Source organism: Macaca thibetana, chromosome 2, assembly GCF_024542745.1.
Source record: "Macaca thibetana thibetana isolate TM-01 chromosome 2, ASM2454274v1, whole genome shotgun sequence".
Classification (NCBI taxonomy): Eukaryota; Metazoa; Chordata; class Mammalia; order Primates; family Cercopithecidae; genus Macaca; species Macaca thibetana.
The window spans coordinates 111,118,002-111,140,551 of NC_065579.1; the positions used below are offsets into that span (position 1 = coordinate 111,118,002).

At 42.6% G+C, this 22,550-nt stretch overlaps 1 protein-coding gene across 10 annotated transcripts in view; it reads right to left on the reverse strand.

Moving 5' to 3' along the window:
• Positions 1-831: 831 nt before the first annotated feature.
• The window catches only part of ARHGEF3 (Rho guanine nucleotide exchange factor 3), a 339,677-nt gene continuing 317,958 nt past the window's right edge, over positions 832-22,550 (reverse strand). For 8 of the 10 annotated variants that reach the window (XM_050781160.1, XM_050781165.1, XM_050781161.1 and 5 more), the window contains 4 exons: positions 18,626-18,883; positions 10,602-10,772; positions 5,633-5,819; positions 832-3,025 (listed from right to left, as the gene is read on the reverse strand). In XM_050781160.1, the coding sequence (XP_050637117.1) occupies positions 2,673-3,025; positions 5,633-5,819; positions 10,602-10,772; positions 18,626-18,883 (969 nt within the window). In that variant the 3' untranslated portion in view covers positions 832-2,672. The remainder of the gene's footprint in view (positions 3,026-5,632; positions 5,820-10,601; positions 10,773-18,625; positions 18,884-22,550) is intronic. The other 2 variants (XM_050781169.1, XM_050781167.1) reach the window with 1 other exon arrangement.

The following is a 22,550-nucleotide window of genomic DNA, read 5'->3' on the forward strand; positions in this document are numbered from 1 at the left end:
AGGCTGGTCTTGAACTCCTGGACTCAAGCAATTCACCTGGCTTGGCCTCCCAAACTGCTAGGATTAGAGGTGTAGCCACTGCGTTCAGTCTAGAAAGAGTACTAATCATTTTAATTAAAGTAGACTGAAATTCCAGTAAGAATTTCAAAGTGAAATTGGCCTTTTATTTAGCCTCAAGTTCCTCAACAGTTACCTATATTAGCAGTGAGATTCAACATTTCTTTTCTGTAACACCTATGACTTTATCACTTCACTTTATACATAGTATGGATTCCAGATAGAGTTATTAAAAGTGAACACATAAGTGAATGAAAAGAGAATGCTTGAGAAAATAGATTTTAGAATTATGAGTTATTGTACAGATTCAGTGGATTATGCCTGTAATCCCAACACTTTAGGAGGTTGTGGCAGAAGGATCACTTGAGGCCAGGGGGTTCAGGACCAGCCTGGGCAACGTAGTAAGACTTCAATCTTTACAAAAAATTTAAAAATTAGCCAGATGTGGTGATGTGCACCTGTAATCCCAGTTACTTGGGAGGCTGAGGTAGGATTGCGTAAGCCCAGGAATTTGAGGTTGCAGTGAGCTATGATCACACCACCACACTCCAGCCTGGGTAACAGAGTGAGACCCTGTTTCAAAAGAAAGAAAGAAAAAAAAACCGAGTTCTGTGAAAGTTTTGATAGATCAAAGACAAGCATTTATATCAATCTGCACCCTATTTTAAAGTTTGTATTCAGGAACCACAAACAAAAATTTCAGAAAGAACCTCCCCAGGAACACAGCTGAAACCTGTATTTTGTTTGTAGGACAAACACTGTACACATGGAGGATGACTTAATAATGTAATTTATTTGAAATATTTCCAGAAAAGTTTAAGGCCATTATACAAAAACATTCATTTCATCAAAACATTCATTGACTTTCTTCCCATAGGCCAACACTTGACAAACCTCTTCCCAACACACTGGCTGATGGCTCCTAAAAGTGGCTGATGGCTCCTACAAAGAATCATTCATTCTTTTCTTCACCATTAAAAGGCTGTTCTTGGCTTTCCTCTGCTTCTGTCTGCAGCAGGTTCACTTGCTGTATCAATAACAACTTGAGAAACAAAGCAGTTTTAAATAAACTTGTAATAGAAAAAATTCACCATGTTTAAGATCTATAAATACAGAAATATGTTTTATAGGGTAAAATTGACCACAATATCCTTGTTTTTAAAAAATAAAGTATATACCTTGTTTTTATATTGATATATCCTGTCACACAGCTTCTTTGAATGCACATGATATATGTACATAATAAAATGACATCAATGCACTTTCTTTTCTGTAAACTTGAAAGACAGAAGATTAAAGAAAAACTTGTTGGCAATAATTTAGAATAATTACCACTAGTGCTGGTGTGGGTATAATTTTGCACAGGTCATCCTTAATATTTACACTTGCAGGGAGCTCTTCTAGGTACTTCGCTTTTTTTAAGGTCTGCACTTTACCCTGCACTGTAAATCAAGGCTGGACAAAGAGGTTACTAATCTGGCTAGCTGATCCTAATTCATCAGAGTTAATGAAATTGGCCTCTGGAGAACATAATTACAATTCTGATTATAGCACAGAACCAGAGATGGCAAACTGATAACCCAAAAGCAGAGCAGGAAAGCCCAAGGCTCTGGCCTTTCTCAGCCTTGCTTTTCTCTCAGTGGCTCCCACACAAGGTTCTGACGAAGTGCTTTTCATTCCAACTTCTTCCTCTCCTGTGTTTCTATAAACAGTGTCATCGATAAAGTCATGGTCTCTCTTCCTTGTTGCTTCATTCATTCTCTAAAATATGAGTAGGCCTAGGCAGATGAAACACAATGAAGACAGGGCCTTCTTGTTATCCTGGAAGGCTTTCCTAGGCCATTTGGGTTCTATTCTGATGTTTTAGGCTAGCAACCAACTATGAGAGACACCTCCTGGTGCCATGTGCATTTCAGTTAAAGATTCAGAGCTGGCAGCTGCTTTTGTCCTGGCCCTTTTTAAGGTCAGCCTCTATTTTATGTCCTAATACATTCTTGCATCAAACTTGCACTGGATGAAGTTGCAAGGTTCAGACAGTGCGTCCTCCTTTGCAAAATTAAGCCTTCAGAATCTCCAGGGATGTTTTCAAGCTTTCTAGTTGAATAAAATCAAACCAAGTTCACTTCATGAGTTGGTCTTTCCTGATTCTCTCTCTAATACCATCCCGATACACAGGTGACTTCCTCATGCCCTATTTACAAGGCCCTCTAAATTCTGTGCCTTCAGCTACCACATCTAAGAGCTGGGAAAGTGCTACAGAAGCACAAGAGGAAGGACTCTTCAAGCAATCTATGTAAAACAGTAGTTTCGAGATTCTTTTTCTATTTTTTTTTAAATCCAGCAGGACAATTGAAAGTAACTTGTTTGAGTACCTCTCCATCCATCCAGACACTTGTGAAATACAACACAGGGTAATAGTTGCCACAGATTCCAGCTTACACAGACAGATTGGCAGTTACAGTACTAGGGACAAAGGTACAGATACAAGAGACTGGGTCAACATGTATATTTTCACAAAAGTATGAAAAAGTGCTTCTCCAAACCGTTCCATCTGCGGAATGCAAATACTGTACAGGTAAGACGCAGGCCTGCTTTCCGAAATGCGCATGCTTCTGTCAGACGTTGCTTTCACCATGCCTGCTGTTCCCACAGGAAGAGTCTGTCTGTTCCATGTGCTCACAGTCGAGGCTGACCTCACTTGTGTCCATACTACAGTCTGACTCACTGTCCGATTGGTCCATCTGTTCAAGTTTTGTTTCTCCCTGTAGCTCTCTGCTCCCAGTGGTGGGATTTAGGAATGATCCCTCGGAGTCAAGCACCCCAGCTTGCCCGGCAGCACATAAAACTGTTTCTTTGGCTTGACGAATACAATTAAGCCACTGCTGTTTGTTGAAGGTGTCATTGGCTTGTAGCGAGTGGGTCTGACTTTGGGATCCATTTTTGAAACTGACTCTGAAGAAGTTTTTAACTAGAAGGGAAAAACACATGAAAAACGAAGTCAATGGACAGATCCTTCCTCAGGCCAAAGAGAACACACATAGTGACACTAAACCCCAGAATCCATGGCAGGTGTTGCTGATAACAAAACGTTTCCCACTGAACCGGGACATGGCTCAGCTCCACCCTGCAGCCACCATCAGGGAGTTGGGGTTGACACAGGTCTAGCATTCAGCTGCCCTCATTGCTCTCAGAAACCAGCAGGTGGAGATCATCTTGGAACAACAAAGTTAAGTGATTTAGGGGAGCCCAGAGTACTGGTGACCAAATCTGGCTGCATAACAAAATCCCTTGGGGTGAGAGCTTGTGAAAAAGACAGATGCCCTCAGGAGACTGAAGTGGGAGCGCTGCTTGAGTCCAGGAGTTTGAGATCAGCCTGAGCAATATAGTGACACCTTTTCTCAAGAAGTAAAAATAAAAATAAATCCCCAGGCCCTTTTTGAGAGATTCTGATTCAGTAGATCTAAAAGTGGGTTTCATAATCTGTAATTTCAACAAGTAGACCAAGCTAGAGCTTTTTTTCAGTTTAAGAGGCTCTTTTTAATATTAAAACATGCCCATGTTTCTCCACGAGAGTATCTATACACTTAGTATTCAATGATGGAGAAGATATATGTAGACAAACTTGGTTTCATTGTCAAATGAAATTACATTTTAATTACCTCAACAGGAGCTATCTGCATTTAAAAGAAATGGTAGTCCACAATATGGAAGACATTTTATTTAATCTTTTTTTTTTTTTTTTTTTTTTTTTTTGAGACAGAGTCTTGCTCTGGAGTACAGTGGCACAATCTTCGCTCACTGCAACCTCTGCTTCCTGGGTTCAAGTGATTCTCCGGTCTCAGCCTCCCAAGTAGCTGGGATTACAGGCACACACCACCACGCCTGGCTAATTTTTGTATTTTTTTAGTAGAGACAGGGTTTTGCAATGTTGGTCAGGCTGGTCTCGAACTCCTGACCTCAGGTGATCCACCCACCTCAGCCTCCCAAAAAGATGGGGTTACAGGTGTAAACCACCATGCCTGGCCTATTTAATAACAACAATATAATGGACATTTAATGGGCCTTGTGTGCCACATGCAATGCTTGGTTCACAGAAACATCTGCAGTCTGTCCCTTTGCACTAACCCTGCAGCCAGTAGACTGGGAACCACCACTACTTCCAATGGCTTAGAGGCTAAGGAACAGAGGGAGAGGAGGCCAAAATGTTTTACTGCTAGCCATCTTCGGCTAGAAGCTAATCTCTGTCCTTCAAATTTAGGCTCCACCCTTTGATCTTGGGCAAGTACCTTAAATCCTCTGTATCTTAGTTCCTAACTTGTAAAATGAAGAAAACAAGAACCTACTTTATATGGTTGTTATGAGGAATAAATGTAATACATGTAAATGCTTATAAAATGCCTGGCACATAGTCAATACTCAAGAAACATAAGCTCTTATTTCTACTACTCCTACTCCTAGGGTAGAGGGATTGATCAGTAGGTAGAAGGCAGTACATACTAATTACTTTGACAGTATGATGCCTGTGTTAACCCAGGAAGCTCAAAGGTTACTTTCTCAAAGAAGTACTCCTTATTTCATTTAAAACAGACCTCCAGGCGGGGCCTGGGGGCCTGTAATCCCAGCACTTTGGGAGGCTGAGGTGGGTGGATCACTTGGGGCCAGGAGTTCGAGACCAGCCTCGCCAACATGGCAAAACCTCGTCTCTACTGAAAATACAAAAAATAGCCAGGTGTGGTGGCCCGCGCCTGTATTCCCAGTTACTTGGGAGGGTGAGCCCCAAGAATTGCTTGAACCCAGGAGGAAGAGGGTGCAGTGAGCTGAGATCACGCCACCACACACCAGCCTGGGTAACAGAGTAAGACTCTGTCTCAAAAAAATACATAAATACAAATAAAACAGACCTCCTATTGCTATCCCTTCCTATTCCCTTACTGGGTTTTAAGTTTTCTTAACAACACTTAAAGTATTCATTTGCTTATCATCTTTCTCCTCCATCACAATGCAAGCTCCATAGGGGAAGGAAGTTACCTGCTTGTTTCACTGAGTATCATGTTAGATACTCGATAGATATTGCTATCTTGGCTTCTTTTAATTAATTCGTTTATGAAGTCTTAAATTAGGCCCACTGAGTAATGTTACAGATGAACCCACATTCCAGTTGACCATTCTTATGTCTCTGTAGGGACAAGTCTACCAGTTCAACTGCAAAACCCACCATAATGCAAATGGTATCCACGTAGGGACTATCTGGTTTTAAGCATGTTTTTATCCAATGGAAAAAGACAGAGAAAGAGAACTTAAGGAGCACTAACGATGTGCAGATAGGTTCACTTGGAGTATCTTACTAAATCCTTATAACAATCTTATGAAGGAGGTAAGTATGCATTTCCATTTTGGAGATGAGAAACTGAGAATCACAGGGGCCAAACAAAGTACATAATCAGGAAGTGATGAGACAGCATTCAAATGCAGTTTGACTTCAAGACTGGCTTTTCTCTTTCCACCAGCTGCCCACTCCCTCCAAACTACCACAGCCAAAAACGTTCAACATGTCAACCCCGACTGCTATCCATACTTCTCTCGTTGTTGCTGAATGCCCCTCGCAGGGAGCCACCCAGCCTCACTTCTCCGTCCTGGAGGTCTTCCAGCAGGAGGTCCTTCACGGGGATTGGCTGACGGTACAGCTGGTAGCAAAGCTGCTCATTGTGGGTGACGGCTCGAGTGATCACAAGCACTTCTTGGAACAGGAAAACATGCAGTTTCTAGAAGAAAAAAATCCACAGGCTTTCACTAAGCAATAATGTAATGAGTGGTTGATATGTGGACCTCTGTGGATAGAGAGGTCCCCAGGTACCAGGTTCACACTGGATTATGAACTCCTAGGTTCAAATCTACCTTCAGGAGAACCAAAGTTGGGCATGATGCAGGTACTTCCAGATATGTCCACTGCCCTTCCTGTAGAAGCACCTCCCTAGGGACTCAGTGGAGAAAGCCCTTCTGCCTACAGATACCTGCAGCCAGGGTTGCCAACTTTGGGGGCCCTATTCATATTGCAATTCACAACTTGTACAGACATATCTGCCCCAGCTCCTATAAGAAAAAAACGAGAAAGGGAAATAGAATCAAGAGGGTAATGAAGGGAAAAAAAGTTAGCACTCTCTTGGCTTTGGTTTTATTACTCAATATAATTCTAAGTAAGCAGGCCAGATGTGGTGGCTCACACCTGTAATTCTAGCACTTTGGGAGGCTGAGGTGGGCGGATCACTTGAGGTTAGGAGTTCGAGACCAGCCTGGCCAATATGGTGAAACCCCATCTCTATTAAAAATACAAAAACTAGGCCGGGCGCCGTGGCTCATGCCTGCACTCCAGCCTGGGCGACAGTGCAAGACTCCATCTAAAAAAATTTAAAAAATACAAAAAATACAAAAACTAGCCAGGCGAGGTTGGGGGGGTGGGGGCGCCTGTAATTCCAGCTACTCAGGAGGCTGAGGCAGAAGAATCGTTGGAACCCAGGAGGCAGAGGTTGCAGTGAGCTGAGATCACACCACTGCACTTCAGCCCAGGTGACAGAGCGAGACTGTCTCCGAAAAAAAAAAAAAATTCTAAAACATCAAAATTACAAATAGTCTATAAAAAATGAGACTGGTATATCAAAGCTAATATTAATCTTTGCTTTCCAAACCCATAAAAAACACTTGTTCCTTCAACCACAGAGTCATTATCAGCTTTATCCAGGAACTCCAAATCAGAAGACTGCTCATTCCTGAGGGAACCAGAGTATGCTGACACAGCCACAAAGAAAGATCATCAGGCCGGGTGTGGTGGCTCACGCCTCTAATCCCAGCACTTTGGGAGGCCGAGGTGGGTGGATCACCTGAGGTCAGGAGTTCAAGACCAGCCTGGCCAACATGGTGAAACCCCATCTCTACTAAAAATACAAAAATTAGCCGGGTGCAGTGGCGGGTGCCTATAATCCCAGCTACTCAGGAGGCTAAGGCAGGAGAATTGCTTGAACCCAGGAGGTAGAGGTTGCAGTGAGCTGAGATCGGGCCATTGTATTCCAGCCTGAGAGACAAGAGCAAATTCTGTCTCAAAAAAAAAAAAATCCACATTTTCCTTCTCAGTTAAGTTCATCAGAACCTTGGTTCTCTGAAGAAAAAAGTTGACAACTGATGTGTGTGATGTGGGCAAAAAGGAAACTGCAAAAATGAAGGCTTGTTTTAGGCCCCATTATGAAAGCAGGTGTGCTTGGTGGAGTTGGGGTAAATTTGCTCCATTCAATGCTAAGTGCCAGACTCTTCTCACAGTTTGGAAATGCTTAGGAACTGAAGTGAAAATATCCACAACTTTGCAACTAGGTTCTAGCTTTCTGGTGGAAATACTTGGGAATGTCAATCCAGCGGTCTTAAAGGGAAGAGACCAGAAGAGGAGAGGTTCTCACTTGGGTTCGCATGGACATAAAGATAGGAACAACAGACACTGGGGACTCTAAAAGGCAAGAGGGAGTGAGAGGGGCAAGGGCTGAAACTTCCTATCGAGTACTATGTTCACTATCTGGGTGATGGGATCAATAGAAGCCCATTCTCAGCACCATGCAGTATATTCTTGTAACAAACCTGCACATATACCCCCTGGATCTAAAACAAAAATGGGAACTGAATTAAAAACTTTGGATTAGAATTTTGACTTGGGATAGTGGAAGCACACTCAATATTATTAGATCATTTTAAATTTGGGAAAAAAGAAACCCATACGTCTCCCACCCCTATCCCTACTACCTCCCAAACACACACAAACACAGAAACAAAACCCAACCAAATCTTGGCTAGAGGGAATAAAATGTATATTTAAGAAGACTGAAAAACAGGATAAAGCACAAAACCAAGTTAAAGGCTTTTTGGTGTGGTAGTTGTGGAAATAATGTGTTAAGAATTTTCTTTTGGGGATTGTTTTAATGTACAGTATTTGGAATAATCAGATTTTTACACTGTTTCTACTTCTATCAATTTTCTAGCCAAGGTGGGCTGAGACTGTCTGGGCAACCTTTTAAAAATACAACTCAGGTGGGCACGGTGGCTCACTCCTGTAATCCCAGCACTTTGGGAGGCCGAGGTGGATGGATCACTTGAGGTCAGGAATTCAAGAACAGCCTGGCCAACATGGTGAAACTCCATCTCTACTAAAAATGCAAAAATTAGCCAAGCATGGTGGTGGGTGCCTGTAATCCCAGCTACTCGGGAGGCTGAGGCACGAGAACTGCTTGAACCCGGGAGGTGGAGGTTGCAGTGAGCCAGGATCGTGCCACTGCACTCTATCCTGGGCAACAGAGCAAGACTCTGTCTCAAAAAACAAACAAGCAAGCAAACAAGCAAAAAAGTCATTTATGAATGTTCACTGATAATTTCTCTTATTGGTCTCAACTCCTTCCTGCCCTCAAACTACTGTGCTTTTTTTCTGACCCAAGACTTTATTCACAGTGACTTTTTTTTTTTTTTTTTGAGATGGGGTCTTGCTCTGTCACCCAGGCTAGAGTGCAGTGGCACGAACTCGGCTCACTGCAAACTCCGCCTCCTGGGTTCATGCCATTCCCCTGCCTTAGCCTCCCGAGTAGCTAGGACTACAGGCGCCCGCCACCGCGTCCGGCTAATTTTTTTTTGTATTTTTTAGTAGAGACAGGGTTTCACCGTGTTAGCCAGGATGGTGTCTCGATCTCCTGACCTCATGATCTGCCTGCCTCAGCCTCCCAAAAGTGCTGGGATTACAGGCGTGAGCCCAGCCATTCACAATGACTTTTACAACTCTACTGGGGGAAAAAAACCCCACAAGCCTCCCACCCCAACTATCTTTGTTCTCAAACATCTATCTGCCTGCAATAAAAACTAGAGTTTATCTTTATGCCCTAGGCACATCTAACCAGAGAGTTCTCAGTCCTTGACTGATGTATAGAAAGATAATAGGCTTACACCCTGTGGAGCAGTACATTTTCCTATTTCTCACTGGGCTTCCTAGAAAGAACGTTCAAGGAGCTTGGTGTCAGATACTAGAAGTCCACAGGTGCTTTCTGAAAATAAGCAAGAAACAATGCAGCTTTCTAGCAATCAGTAACTCCCTAGTCCCACAGACACACGTCTTCAAGCAACAGACTTAATAGGCCTCATTACCCGCACTGTACCATGTACTGGCTGGATCCACAGCATCCCTGATAATGGGTTATAACATATATTTACTGATTTCAAGTAATATTTCCATGTCTGCTCAGTCTAGGCTAAACGGATGTCCCTTGAATTATCAAAACTTTATTAAGAACCCTTCAATCTAGTTTTGGCTTTCATTCTAAGGGTTGGCTAGATACTGAAGACGAAATACAATCAAAATGCAGAGTCTCTCTCCCAATGGTTATCTCAACACAGAAATTTAAACACACTCACACACACAATTTCTACTGGCTATACATACACATAGCTTGGTGAGCTAAATGAATTTTGAACTCTCATATAATTCAAATTCATCTTTCTCTTTAAATAAGCATTCATTCATTGAGTACCCAGTATGTGCCAGGTCCCCATAATAGATTCTAAGGTTGACAAAACACAGTCCCCCCACCAAAATAACATGGTATAATGGAATATACTGACAGACAAATGGAGAATTGCAACTCACTATATTAAGTGCTCTAAGGGACATATGCACAGTTGCTATGATAGCAGAAGAGGAACCATTGGTATCCACTTGGGAATAAAAGCCAGGAAATGGGTATCTATAGGTCAAAGCTAAATATGCAACCAATAGAAGATAGGTTATTTTTAAAAAACTGGTTTCAAAATGCCAGACTGTGGATGGGCCCCAATCCACAATAAAGAAGTTAAATGCATTCAACTGAAGACTGTTTTTCTGAGATTAAATCCTTCTAACATCTTATTAAGATCATCCTTTATTTTCTTAAATCAAAGTGAGAGATGTTAACTATTCTGCATTTGTTTTTCAAAGTCATGATCAGACAAAATAAATAGCTGGCAACCCTATGTTGGTTTCCAAAATTCTTTCTGAATATTGGAATTACAAAATATGAATTACAAAATATGAATGAATATATATATACATATACACATATGGTCCTGTGACATAAATGACACTGGAAAAGCAATTTTTGTTTGAAAGAATGAATGACAGGTATGGTGGCTCAAGCCTGTAATTCCAGCACTTTGAGAGGCCAAGGCAGGCGGATCACTTGAGCTCAGGAGTTTGAGACCACCCTGGCCCAATATGGTGAAACCCTGTCTCTACTAAAAAAGTACAAAAATTAGCCGGGCGTGGTGGTGCGCGCCTGCAGTTCCAGCTACTTGGGAGGCCAAGGCACGAGAATTGCTTGAACCTGGGAAGGCATAGGTTGCAGTGAGCCAGCCTGGGTGACAAAGCAAGACTCCATCTTAAAAAAAAAGAACATGACCCTAGATAGGGAAGAAATTGTAAGAGGAGGCTCCACATCAAATGAATTAGGGATAGGGGAGGAGGATGAGACTGCTTAAAGGGAGTAACTACTTACCACGCCCCGATTGTTCTTCAGTTCACCATGACAACACAAGACTCGAGAGCTGTCGATCAGGGAGTCTTTCTGGCCTTCTTCCAAGTAAAGAAGCCGCTCTTTATAATAGCGGCATTCAGATTCGCCAGTCTTGGTGTTGATTTCTGCCACAATTCCCTGAATGATATTTATCTATGGAAACAAAGAGGAAAATTAAGTATGGAGGAAAGCAGCAAACCATTCCCACCAAGTCTTAGGGGTTCAGCCTAGAAGGACACCAGGACACACCTGGATCTAATTCTGTTATCTAAGTTGCTACTTTGGGAAAAAGAGAAAAAAAAACATAAATACTTTTAGTATACTGCATCTATCCATCCATCTGTACACATACACACACATTTATTTGTACACATATAAAGATATTTATATTATACATAAAACTAATATTGATGAATAATTTTATCTGGGAGGAAGGGATACCTATTGAGCTCCAGGCTGCACATTTCTTAAAACGTGCTCACAATGTTGAAAATGTAGCCATATAAAAAAATTGGCTAAGGAGAGAAAATAAAGCAGAATGTAAGAGTCCAAAAGAGGGACTGTCTTTGAGGATGTGACACAATTAATAGCTTCAATGTCTCTCTATATGTACTCAATCCAATGTACGAACAATATTTGCAAACTGGGTTTGAACAAATGGTTTGAATATCTTTTTTTTTTTTTTTTTTTTTTTTCTGATATGGAGTTTCCCTCTTGTTGCCCAGGCTGGAGTGAGATAGCACAATCTTGGCTCACTGCAACCTCGGCCTCCCAGGTTCAAGCGATTCTTCTGCCTCAGCCTCCCAAGTAGCTAGGATTACAGGTGTCTGCCACAACGTCCAACTAATTTTTGTATTTTTTGTTTGTTTTGAGACAGAGTCTCACTCTGTCGCCAGGCTGGAGTGCAGTGGCGCGATCTCAGGTCACTGCAACCTCCGCTTCCTGGGTTCAAGTGATTCTCCTGACTCAACCTCCTGAAGTAGCTGGGACTACAAGCACCATCACGCCCAGCTAATTTTTTGTATTTTTTGTAGAGACAGGGTTTCACCATGTTGACCAGGGTGGTCTCGATCTCTTGACCTTGTGATCCGCCCGCCTTGGCCTCCCAAAGTGCTGGGATTACAAGCACGAGCCACCGCGCCTGGCCAATTTTTGTATTTTTAGTAGAGATGGGTTTCACCATGTTGCCCAGGCTGGTCTCGAACTCCTGAATTCAAGTGATCCACCCACCTCTGCCTTCCAAGGTGCTGGGATTACAAGTGTGAGCCACCGCGCCTGGCCTGGATATCTTTTTCAATGATATAATATAAACATTTATAAAGAACAGAGAAAAAATAATGGGAAAAAAGACACCAGTATAATGATGGGGATAGTCTGTATAAATACACTCACACCCAGGGTCTAGAGCACATGTGAGTGAGTAAGTTTGGGCAGAAGATTCCAAAGTGATGGTGGATGCAATGTTGTCAATACAAAAACAAGAGTACCGCCTGAGATGTGGTCAGTGGATATTTATTCTGATGTGTTGGCCATTCTGTCATATGAATATATCTAAATGTTATAAAACGCTAGAAAAGGGATGAGAAATTAGTTGAGCAAAACCTAATGACACCAGGCCAGGCGCGGTGGCTCATGCCTCTGATCCCAGCACTTTGGGAAGCCAGGGCAGGCAGATCACTTGAGGTCAGGAGTTCCACACCAGCCTGGCCAACATAGTGAATGCTGTCTCTACTAAAAATACAAAAAACAATTAGCCAGGCGAGGTGGTGCCCACCTGTAATTCCAGCTACTTGGGAGGCTGAGGTGTGAAAATCGCTTGAACCTGGGAGGCAGACGTTGCAGTGAGCCGAGATCACGCCACCGCACTAGAGCCTGGGCGACAGAGCAAGACTCCCTGTCTCAAAAAAATAAAAAACTCCATGACACCAATCAGAGGCAGAACAATGATTTCCTTAGCAGGATTCTCTGTCCCCTAAAAGTGAAAAGACCTACAGTCCCATCGTTCTTGTGGTGGTAACTGAAAAGTACTTAACAGATGGAAAATGTTGATAAGGTTTCTTCTTCGTCACATTTACTTAAAAGAAAAGTCAATCTCTGAAAAGCAAGGTTCCAAAAGAGGCCTTTGCTCAGTCAGAAGTTATCATGTCTTAAAATAGTAATAAATTCTATCTAGGATTGTTAAGTAATTATTTTTCTTTTTTTCTTTCATTGAGACAGGGTCTCATTCTGTCGCCCAGGCTGGAGTGCAGTGGCGCCATCTCAGCTCACTGCAACCCCTGCCTCTTGGGCCCAAGTGATCCTCCCACCTCAGCCTCCTGATAGCTGGGACCACAGGTGTATGCCACCATGCCTGGCTAAGTTTTGCATGTTTCATGGAGATGGGGTTTTGCTATGTTGCCTAGGCTGGTCTCTGACTCCTGGACTCAAGTGATCTGCCTGCCTTGGCCTCCCAAAGTGCTAGGATTACAGGCATGAGCCACTGCGTCTGGCCAAGTGATTATTTTTTCATATGCCAGTAAAATGATATTGTCTGCCAAAAGCAACTGGGTAAAAACTGTTACTCAGTTATAACTTTTGTACTTCTACACAAGTTTGACAGAAGATCTTACAGCTTTCAGCTGAAGTTTGGTGAATGTATGGAGACACCATAATCTGTACATTCTCTGTAGCTATTAAGAGTTTCAAATATCTTTTCTTTCTTTTTTTTTTTTCTTTTGAGACAGAGTCTTGCTCTTTTCACCCAGGCTGGAGTGCAATGGCACGATCTTGACTCACTGCAACCTTTGCTTCCTGGATTCAAGCGATACTCCTGCCTCAGCCTCCTGAGTAGCTGGGACTACAAGCACCTGCCACCACACCCAGCTAAATTTTGTATTTTTAGTAGAGACGGGCTTTCGCCATGTTGGCCAGGCTGGTCTCAAACTCCTGACCACATGATCCGCCTGCCTTGGCCTCCCAAAGTGCTGGGATTACAGGCATGAGCCACCGCGCCTGGCCAAAAGTTTCAAAGATTTCTTTATTCTTTTCTCTATTTCTCAAATTGTGGTGGTAGCACTCACTACTTTGATTAAAAAAAAAAATCCTTATTTTAAAAAATATAGGCTCTTTAGTGTTACAGAAGAAGCTTTTTGGCCTTTGACATCAATCTAATATTAAATATAAATTCTGTAAAAGTAATTTGAGCTTTATTAACATAAAACAATAAATAGCAGAACACTTTGGTATACTTTCTTAGTTTCTTTTTTCCTTTCTTGGTTTTCAAAAATGACTGATTTTCACTGTTACTTTCAAGACAAAATAATTTCACAAACTATACTAAAGCCATGACTCATCCTTCAAATTAATTTAATGTTTACTGAGAACCTGTTCCATGTTAGACTAAGTGGTACCATTCACAGAAATGAGAGGATTCCTGCCTTCAAGAAGCTGAAAACAAATGGGAGGTATCTGAGCAACTGTGTTATGTCTACTTTATCCTTTTACCTTTCCATATTTTACAATATGTAGTGAAATCCATGCTTTTTCCTTACTATTAAAGACCTCAGCATTAGTCGCTGTGACTTACCAGTTAATTGTTACCAGGTGTACCTGGACAGCTGGAATTAATCAGCACTTGAGTCAATTTTCTGAGTTGCCTGCAAGTATCCAGGAAACCAGAAAGAAGATGCACTATAGTCATAAATATGTGTTCATTTCCTAATTTAACTCAGGAACTGAACAGCTGGCATATCACATGAAGATTAATAAACTCAAATGCCATGGCGGTTCCTTATGCAGCTATGATTAGTTTCAAATACTGCTTCTTTTGCTGGTGTTTCAAAAACAGAGACAAAACAATGGAAACAATCAGTGTTCTCATTCCATGTTCTATGTATACATTTATAATAGTAACTGTGGGTCTGCTTTCATTTATTAAAAATAATGTTTTGTATTTCTGTCTACCTGAATATCATGAGGGTTTTATTTCTCTGCATTGGTTCTTTTTTTCTGGAGACTGAGTTTCGCTCTTGTTGCCCAGGCTGGAGTGCAATGGCACAATCTTGCTCACTGCAACCTCCGCCTCCTGGGTTCAAGTAATTCGCCTGTCTCAGCCTCCTGAATAGCTGGGATTACAGGCATGCACCACCATGCCAGGCTAATTTTGTATTTTTAGTAGAGACGGGGCTTCTCCATGTTGGTCAGGCTGGTCTTGAACTCCTGACCTCAGGTGATCCGCCCGCCTTGGCCTCCCAAAGTGCTGGGATTACAAGCGTGAGCCACTGCTCCTGGCCTCTGCATTGGTTCTTGAGAGAGATTTATTTTGCAGAATTTCAGGGAGGCATAAAGTTACATACAGCAGGCTGCCATTAGCCAGACAACAGTCACAGTAGTTGTGCATTTAAATTAAATTTATTGTTGCATCTCTCACTGGGTTCAAACTGAAGGAAGGGACTGGTAAAGGGAGATGATGAGAGATACCTGGTAACAGTACAGAGATTAAGTGCACACGTGCTGGACTCATCATCCTCAAAGTGGACTGTGAAAGCCCTGACTGTCTGGTTCCTTGTGCCATGATACTCATTGGCTCCTGCCATGAACCAAGAATAGCAGTCTTCATGGCTGTTGCATCAAAAGCAGGACTGTTTTCCCACTTATTTCAGCGATTTTTTTTTTTTTTTTTTTTTTTTTTTTTTTTTTTTTTTGAGACGGAGTCTCGCTCTGTAGCCCAGGCTGGAGTGCAGTGGCCGGATCTCAGCTCACTGCAAGCTCCGCCTCCCGGGTTCACGCCATTCTCCGGCCTCAGCCTCCCGAGTAGCTGGGACTACAGGCGCTGCCACCTCGCCCGGCTATTTTTTGTATTTCTTAGTAGAGACGGGGTTTCACCGTGTTAGCCAGGATGGTCTCGATCTCCTGACCTCGTGATCCGCCCATCTCGGCCTCCCAAAGTGCTGGGATTACAGGCTTGAGCCACCGCGCCCGGCCAGCGATTTTTTTTTTTTTAGGAGTTGAGAAATAGTGGTGGGTAGGGGGAAGGGATGCTCTGCAGGATCATTTTCTGGCAGAAAAATCCTTAGAATTTAAAACATTAAATGACCAAGTTCTCTGGAATATCTGAATATCCAAACTCCTATTTTAAGAAGTTCTCTTTTGGGAAAAATTTTTTATCAACCCTCAAAGCATTATTAAGAAATTCTAATAAAGATGTGGTAGTTTAGGCACTACATTAAAGGCAAGACCTCTTTTTAGATCTAATCATAGGTCTGAATGCAATCAACTCCCTTGGAACGGAAGCAATTTACTTAGCACTCTCTGATTTTTCCCCTTTCATTGATGGGAAATTTATTCAGGGGATATTTGTCAAGCTATATTGGTGCTATGGGTTTTATGTTTATCAGACATTCATAATGCACCCAAGAGTACAGGGCTAAATAATTCTGTTCATCTGGGGTAATGCTACGAGGATTTTGTAAAGAGGGGGAAAAAAATCCTGTGCGTATACTGTGTGAGTAGGCATTTGGAAGACTTGCTCTGCAGACATTTTCAAATGCAGGTATACCATGTTTCATGCACAGATCTGCCTGAATAACCAGGTGCAGAGTCAACTTTTGAAAATGGCTTCATACTTTATGCACTAGGGAAACTGGTTACTAGCACATCATTTTATATTACACACAATCACATTCTTATCTGTTTTTAAATTCAAACTTTAGCTCACTGGGTATTTTTTTTTAAAAAAACAGAACAGTATTCTTTCATGCTCCATATTAAAAAAAAAATCTTTACAGTAACTCAGAAAAGGCTCCCATGCTTCAAAAAAGTCATGATTTTGAGTAGCTCATGCTCCCTGTTGTTTTTATTCCTGCAGACCACACACTTGCTGGGATGAAATATGGAGAGGAGGCAACTCTATCGCACTCTTCCCAGTAATAAAAAAACAGACATGATGAAGTGAGATGGGCCTCAACCCAGTGCCTGCGTCCCTGATCTGTGCTGGACTGCAGGCCTGATCTCTATGTGTTGGGCCTACCAGATACACTGAATACCTCATGAATCAGAAGAGGGTCCTTTATTATTCTTTTCTATTCTACCTGGAGGCACCCAGCCCAGTTCTGCACCGGTGAGGCTGGTGACCAGACAGCTCTCTGCAATTATAAAGGCAACAGAAAGTGGTGGGCAGGCTTCCCGCATCAAGGTATAGAATCATAAAGAAGTAGAAGGGCACAGGATTTGGAGTCTACACTGACAGGGTTTGAACATCAACTGCATCAATTGCTGGCTGTGGACCCGGGCGAGCTATTTAACCCCTCCAAGCCTCATCTGGAAAATGGCCCTAATAAGAACAGCTATCTCCTAGGCTGTTGTGAGGGTTAAATGAGATACATAACCTATGAGGCAAATTACATAAAGTTGATTTACTAGGTATACAATGCCAGCAATTATTACCATGATTGTTGTTACTACTACTTATTATGAAACTCCTATCTGGGAGGAAATAGGCTGTTTGCTCAGCAGGTTCAAGGCTTCTGATTTTCAAATTACTTATGCATATCCTCCTTCTATTATTGTCCCAGATTACATCAGAAAATGAGCCCTTTGAATGATCTGTTAGCCTCTATCCCCCACTGCCACCTCCTTGATCAGGTTTTCACACCCGGACAGCATCCTCCGAACTTGCATCCTTATCACCAGTCTCTTCCTCCTCAGTTCCCCATTCTACCAAGAGTATGTGTCCAAGGTTACATAGCTTGTAAATGATGGAGCTGGGATTTGAATCCTGAATCCTAGCTACTTAGAAACCAACCAACAAACAAAAACAAACTTCAATTAATTGCATGACAAAGGAAAAATCTCTTAAATATTTAAAAACCTCTATAACCAGATCTGAACCCATATCCTCTGTCTTCTCTCCTGCTGTTTTCTCAGAGGACCCCTAACCCCAGGCCAACTGATCTATGATATTCCCCAGGCACGACCTGTCCTGTCATTTCTTTATATCTTTGCTCAGGCCACCCGCTCCCCATGGCCTGCCATCTGCCATCTCTACCATGCAGAGTACTTCAACCAGAATGGCGCTTTCTGGGTGGAATGCTCACAGTTTACAACATTCTCGTGATAGGCACCCCATTTTTCCTCGTCTCCTATTGCTGCTAGGGAAAAATATGTATTTCCCAGATTACTCAGCCCACACTCAATAATCTTTTTTTTTTTATTTTTTTATTTTTTTATTTTTTTATTTTTTATTTAAACAGTCTCACTCTATTACCTAGGCTGGAGTTGCAGTGGCATGATCTCAGCTCACTGCAACCTCTACCTCCCAGGCTCAAGCGATTCTTGTGCCTCACCCTCCTGAGTAGCTGGGATTACAGGCGTATGCCACCTCGCCCAGTAATTTTTTTTGTACTTTTAGTAGAGACAGGGTTTTGCTTTTTTGGCCAGGCTGGTCTTGAACTCCTGGCCTCAAGTGATCTGCTCACCTCAGCCTCCCAAAGTGCTGGGATTACAGGCATGAGCCATCATGTCCAGCCCGTACTCAATAACCATTTGCTGAGTGAGGATCCCACTAATGAGCAGGAGGTTTGACAAGGCAACCCACTGTAATCGGGGGCCAAAGGGAGCCAGATCTTAAATGGATGTCCACTTCATAAATGAGCTTTGGGGCTAGGCTAAAAGGCAACTCATTACTTTATAACCAAACAAAATTTAAAATCTACACAACGGTCTTGTCCCTCAGTCAGCAACTGTAACACCAGATTAGAGTCACCTATGTAAAACCAAGAATTTTACTGCCTAAGGGACCTTACAGTGTGTTTCATGTAAACACTGCATTTTACAGTTTAGGAAACTGAGGCAGAGAGAGGAGAAGTGACTTGTAAAATCAAAACATGGACGATGGCAGTGCCAGGCCTGGAACCCAAGATTCCTGAGTACTAAGTACCCAAGGACTCTTCCATTCACCCGCTGACCCAATCCACCAGCCATTATGGTGGAAATAACAAGAAGAGAAAGAAGGAAACAGACAAACTTACAGCTTCTTCCAAGTGCTGCTGATCTGGATTATCATTTGGTGTGTGCCTCAAGATTTCTCGGAGAAGCAGAGGGTATTTTACCAGACGGCTTCTTGGAATATCGAGGAAATTCCAGAGATCTAGTTTGCGGCTAAAGGGGGATTCTAAACATCGCTGTAGGAAATCCTGGACTCGGTGATCTTGCTTTTTGTGGTCTAGCAGAGCTTTGGCGGCTACTTGATTGCTGCAGTAGCTGTCATAGGAGCTGAGGCAAGGGAGCTAAGAAGGAAACAGAAAGAGTAGGTTGGAATGTCAAAATAATTGAGCTCTGAGGCTACAAGTGGCATCATTTATTGGGACTGAACAAATACCTAACTTGTCTCTGGGTCTGGCTGACATTCCTTTATCTGCATGGCTGGAGGAAACTAGTGGAATCTTCAACATGGCAGGCTGTGGACAGTTTTCTTAGGCTCTGGCTTGCTTTCACAAAGTAATTTTCTTAATTGCCTGTTTACTTTCTTAAGACTCTTACCATAGTTTGTTTGCATTCTGCCAATTTAAGTGATATGGTTTGGATTTGTGTCCCTGCCCAAATCTCATGTCGAATTGTAATCTCCAATGTTGGAGGAGGGAACTGCAGGGAGGTGATTGAATCATGGGGGCAGATTTCCTCTTGCTGTTTTTGTGATAGTGAGTGAGTTCTCAGGAGATATGGTTGTTTAAAAGTGTGTAGCACCCCCCGCCCCGCTGCTCTCCTCCTCCTGTTCTGGCCATGTAAGACATGCCTGCTTCTGCTTCTGACATGACTGAAAGTTTCCCGAGGTTCCCGCAAGCCATGCTTCCTGTACAGCTTGCAAAAACATGAGCCAGTTAAACCTCTTTTCTTTATAAATTACCCAGTTTCAGGTATTTCTTTATAGTAGTGCGAGAACAGATTAATACACTAAACTAGAAACAAAAGAAGTGAAATTACTGCATGTACCTACAGTTCAGAATTTTCCTAACCTTCCAAAGATATCCAGTCACGTAAAAGCCTCCTAATTTATTTTAAAAAACATAGGATTTCATTTAAAATTATTAATAAGAAACTCATCTAGAAGACTTAGTGGCACAAAAAGGAGGCAAAGGATCATACTCCACAGCCCAGCCCTTTGCATGGCTCAAATACCTATATTAGTCAACATTAGTTTATGATTACCTGATTCCAAGGCACCCAATTATAAAGAGCCTCAAGAAGTTAAAGCAAAAGTATGATTACTAAAAAATCAGATGCAGAAAGCATTCATAAAAATCTTTTAAACTAGTTCTGACAGGTCAGAAACAAGTTTTGGCTATCACTAACAGTTAACATCACAATACTATGTCATGAACAATTTAAACTTAAAGACTTTGGAACATTTAACCTTCACTGCCTTCATTCCAGCAAAATGATCCAAAATGATCATTTCTCTGACATATTCCATCATTCACACTGTGCAAACACCATGTCAGAGACTCAACGGAAAAGGCTTCTCATCCACTTTTTCTGCCTTGGCATTCTAATCTAGGAGCTATCAGCCTCCAGAGAGTTGCCAGAAGCAATCAAATGCAGCCAATGGCCTAACTGCTTTTGTTTCTCTCTCTTGTACTAAGAAGCCCTATTCCCTGTAACACCTGCTCTTTAGAGGGATTCAGTGCAAGACACTAGCAAAAGAGTGTCTTTCATTTCTGTATCCTCACTACTTTGCATTGGGCCTACTATATGGCAGACACTCTGTTCTGTATGAACAAATAAATGTATGTTTAATGGATTACAAGATTAGGTAATATTTGATGGTTTGGGAATATTGCTTAAAAATAAAGTATGGCGGCCAGGCTCAGTGGTTCATGCCTGTAATCCCAGCACACTGGGAGGCTGGGGTGGGTGGATCACGAGGTCAGGAGTTTGAGACCAGGCTGGCCAGCATAGTGAAACCCTGTCTCTACTAAAAATACAAAAATTAGCCAGGCATGGTGGCACACACCTGTAATCCCAGCTACTCAGGAGGCTGAGGCAGGAGAATCACTTGAACCCAGGAGGCAGAGGTTGCAGTGAGCCAATATCACGCTACTGCACTCTAGCCTGGGCAACAGAGCGAGACTCTGTCTCAAAAATAAATAAATAAATAAATAAAGTATGGCAGCATCTGAAACTTCAAATACTCTGCTGCTGCTTTTACACCTCTTATTGAAATTATTTCCTCAGTGACTGAAAGCAAAAAAAGGATACCAGGAAAGTAATATTTTACAAGCTCACTATTGAGCTTAACATTCCTTGGAAATGTCTACCTTCCTTACCTGTTATTAAAATTCTCTACTTATGTTAAAGAGTTGCAGAAATTTTTTCCCTCAACCTTATATTTGTGTAAATACTAGCTATTATTTTAAAGTAATGATAATTGGTACTTATACATGTGCGCGGGCGCGCGCGCGCACACACACACACACACACACACAGAGAACCCAGACGTGGTACTGTGGCTTGTAACTTAGATTTTCAGAGTTAATTAAAAAGGGCCTCAGGCCCTCTTCATTTAATTTCCACTTCCTCACCTTTTAAAAAGATCTGGAAATGCCCAATGTTTTCATTAGAAGAAACAAATCAGCAGTAACCATCGGATGTAAACTAGTGAGGAACCTTGACCACACTGCTGCTCGCTGTCCAATGGGTCACTGCTCCCTGTGATCCTGCTGCCCTGCTACCATGGCAACCAAATGGGGCTCTGGTCCTGTGCTCTCACCTGACAGGTTGCTCATTTCCTGGGCATGATCTGAAAGGCTATCTGGTTCAGTCACCAGCTAGGAAAGGCCCCAAGTGATCTTTAACTACACAGGGTGAAGAATGTACCAGATCTGGTTCTCAAAATACAGACAATCATTCAGAATGTGAGAGGTGAAAATGCAGTTAGAGACTAGGCAGGGTGCGGTGGCTCACGCCTGTAATCACATTACTTTGGGAGGCTGAGGCGGGTGGATCACTCGAGGTCAGGAGTTTGAGGCCAGCCTGGGCAACATGGCAAAATCCTGTCTTTATTAAAATATATAAAAATTAGCTGGGCATAGTGGTGCATGCCTGTAATCCCAGCTACTTGGGAGGCTGAGTCACAAGAATCACTTGAACCCAGGAGGCAAAGGTTGCAATGAGCTGAGATCGCGTCACTGCACTCCAGCCTTGGCGACAGAGCGAGACTCTGTCTTGGAAAAAAGGACAGACTCAGAAATAGGGAGAATCAGATTCAAAGCCTAACTCACACAGCTGTCAGTGACTCTTCCAAGCCTCAGTGTCTCCACCTACAAAACGTATATACTAATGTCCCTCTCTCCCTTAATGAGGTAAAGCATACAAAAAGTGTAGCATGGAGCTTGGCTTCTGATTAAGAATCAGTAAGTACTAGCTATTATTACTTGTTCCAAGAAGTTCTTTGTTTTTGAGACAAGGTCTCGCTTTGTCAGTCAGGCTGGAGAGCAGTGGCATGATCATAACTCACTGCAGCCTCTTCTTCCCAGGCTCAAGCAGTTCTCCCTCCTCAGCCTCTCAAGCAGCTAGGGCTACAGGCACACACCACCATGCCAGCTAATATATATATATATATATATATTTTTTTTTTTTTTTTTTTGAGACGGAGTCTCACGCTGTTGCCCAGGCTGGAGTGCAGTGGCGCGATCTCGGCTCACTGCAAGCTCCGCCTCCCGGGTTCCCGCCATTCTCCTGCCTCAGCCTCCTGAGTAGCTGGGACTACAGGCGCCCGCCACCGCGCCCGGCTAATTTTTTTTTTGTATTTTTAGTAGAGACGGGGTTTCACTGTGGTCTCGATCTCCTGACCTTGTGATCCACCCGCCTCGGCCTCCCAAAGTGCTGGGATTACAGGCTTGAGCCACCGCGCCCGGCCGCCAGCTAATATTTTTTTTGTAGAGATAGGGTTTCGCC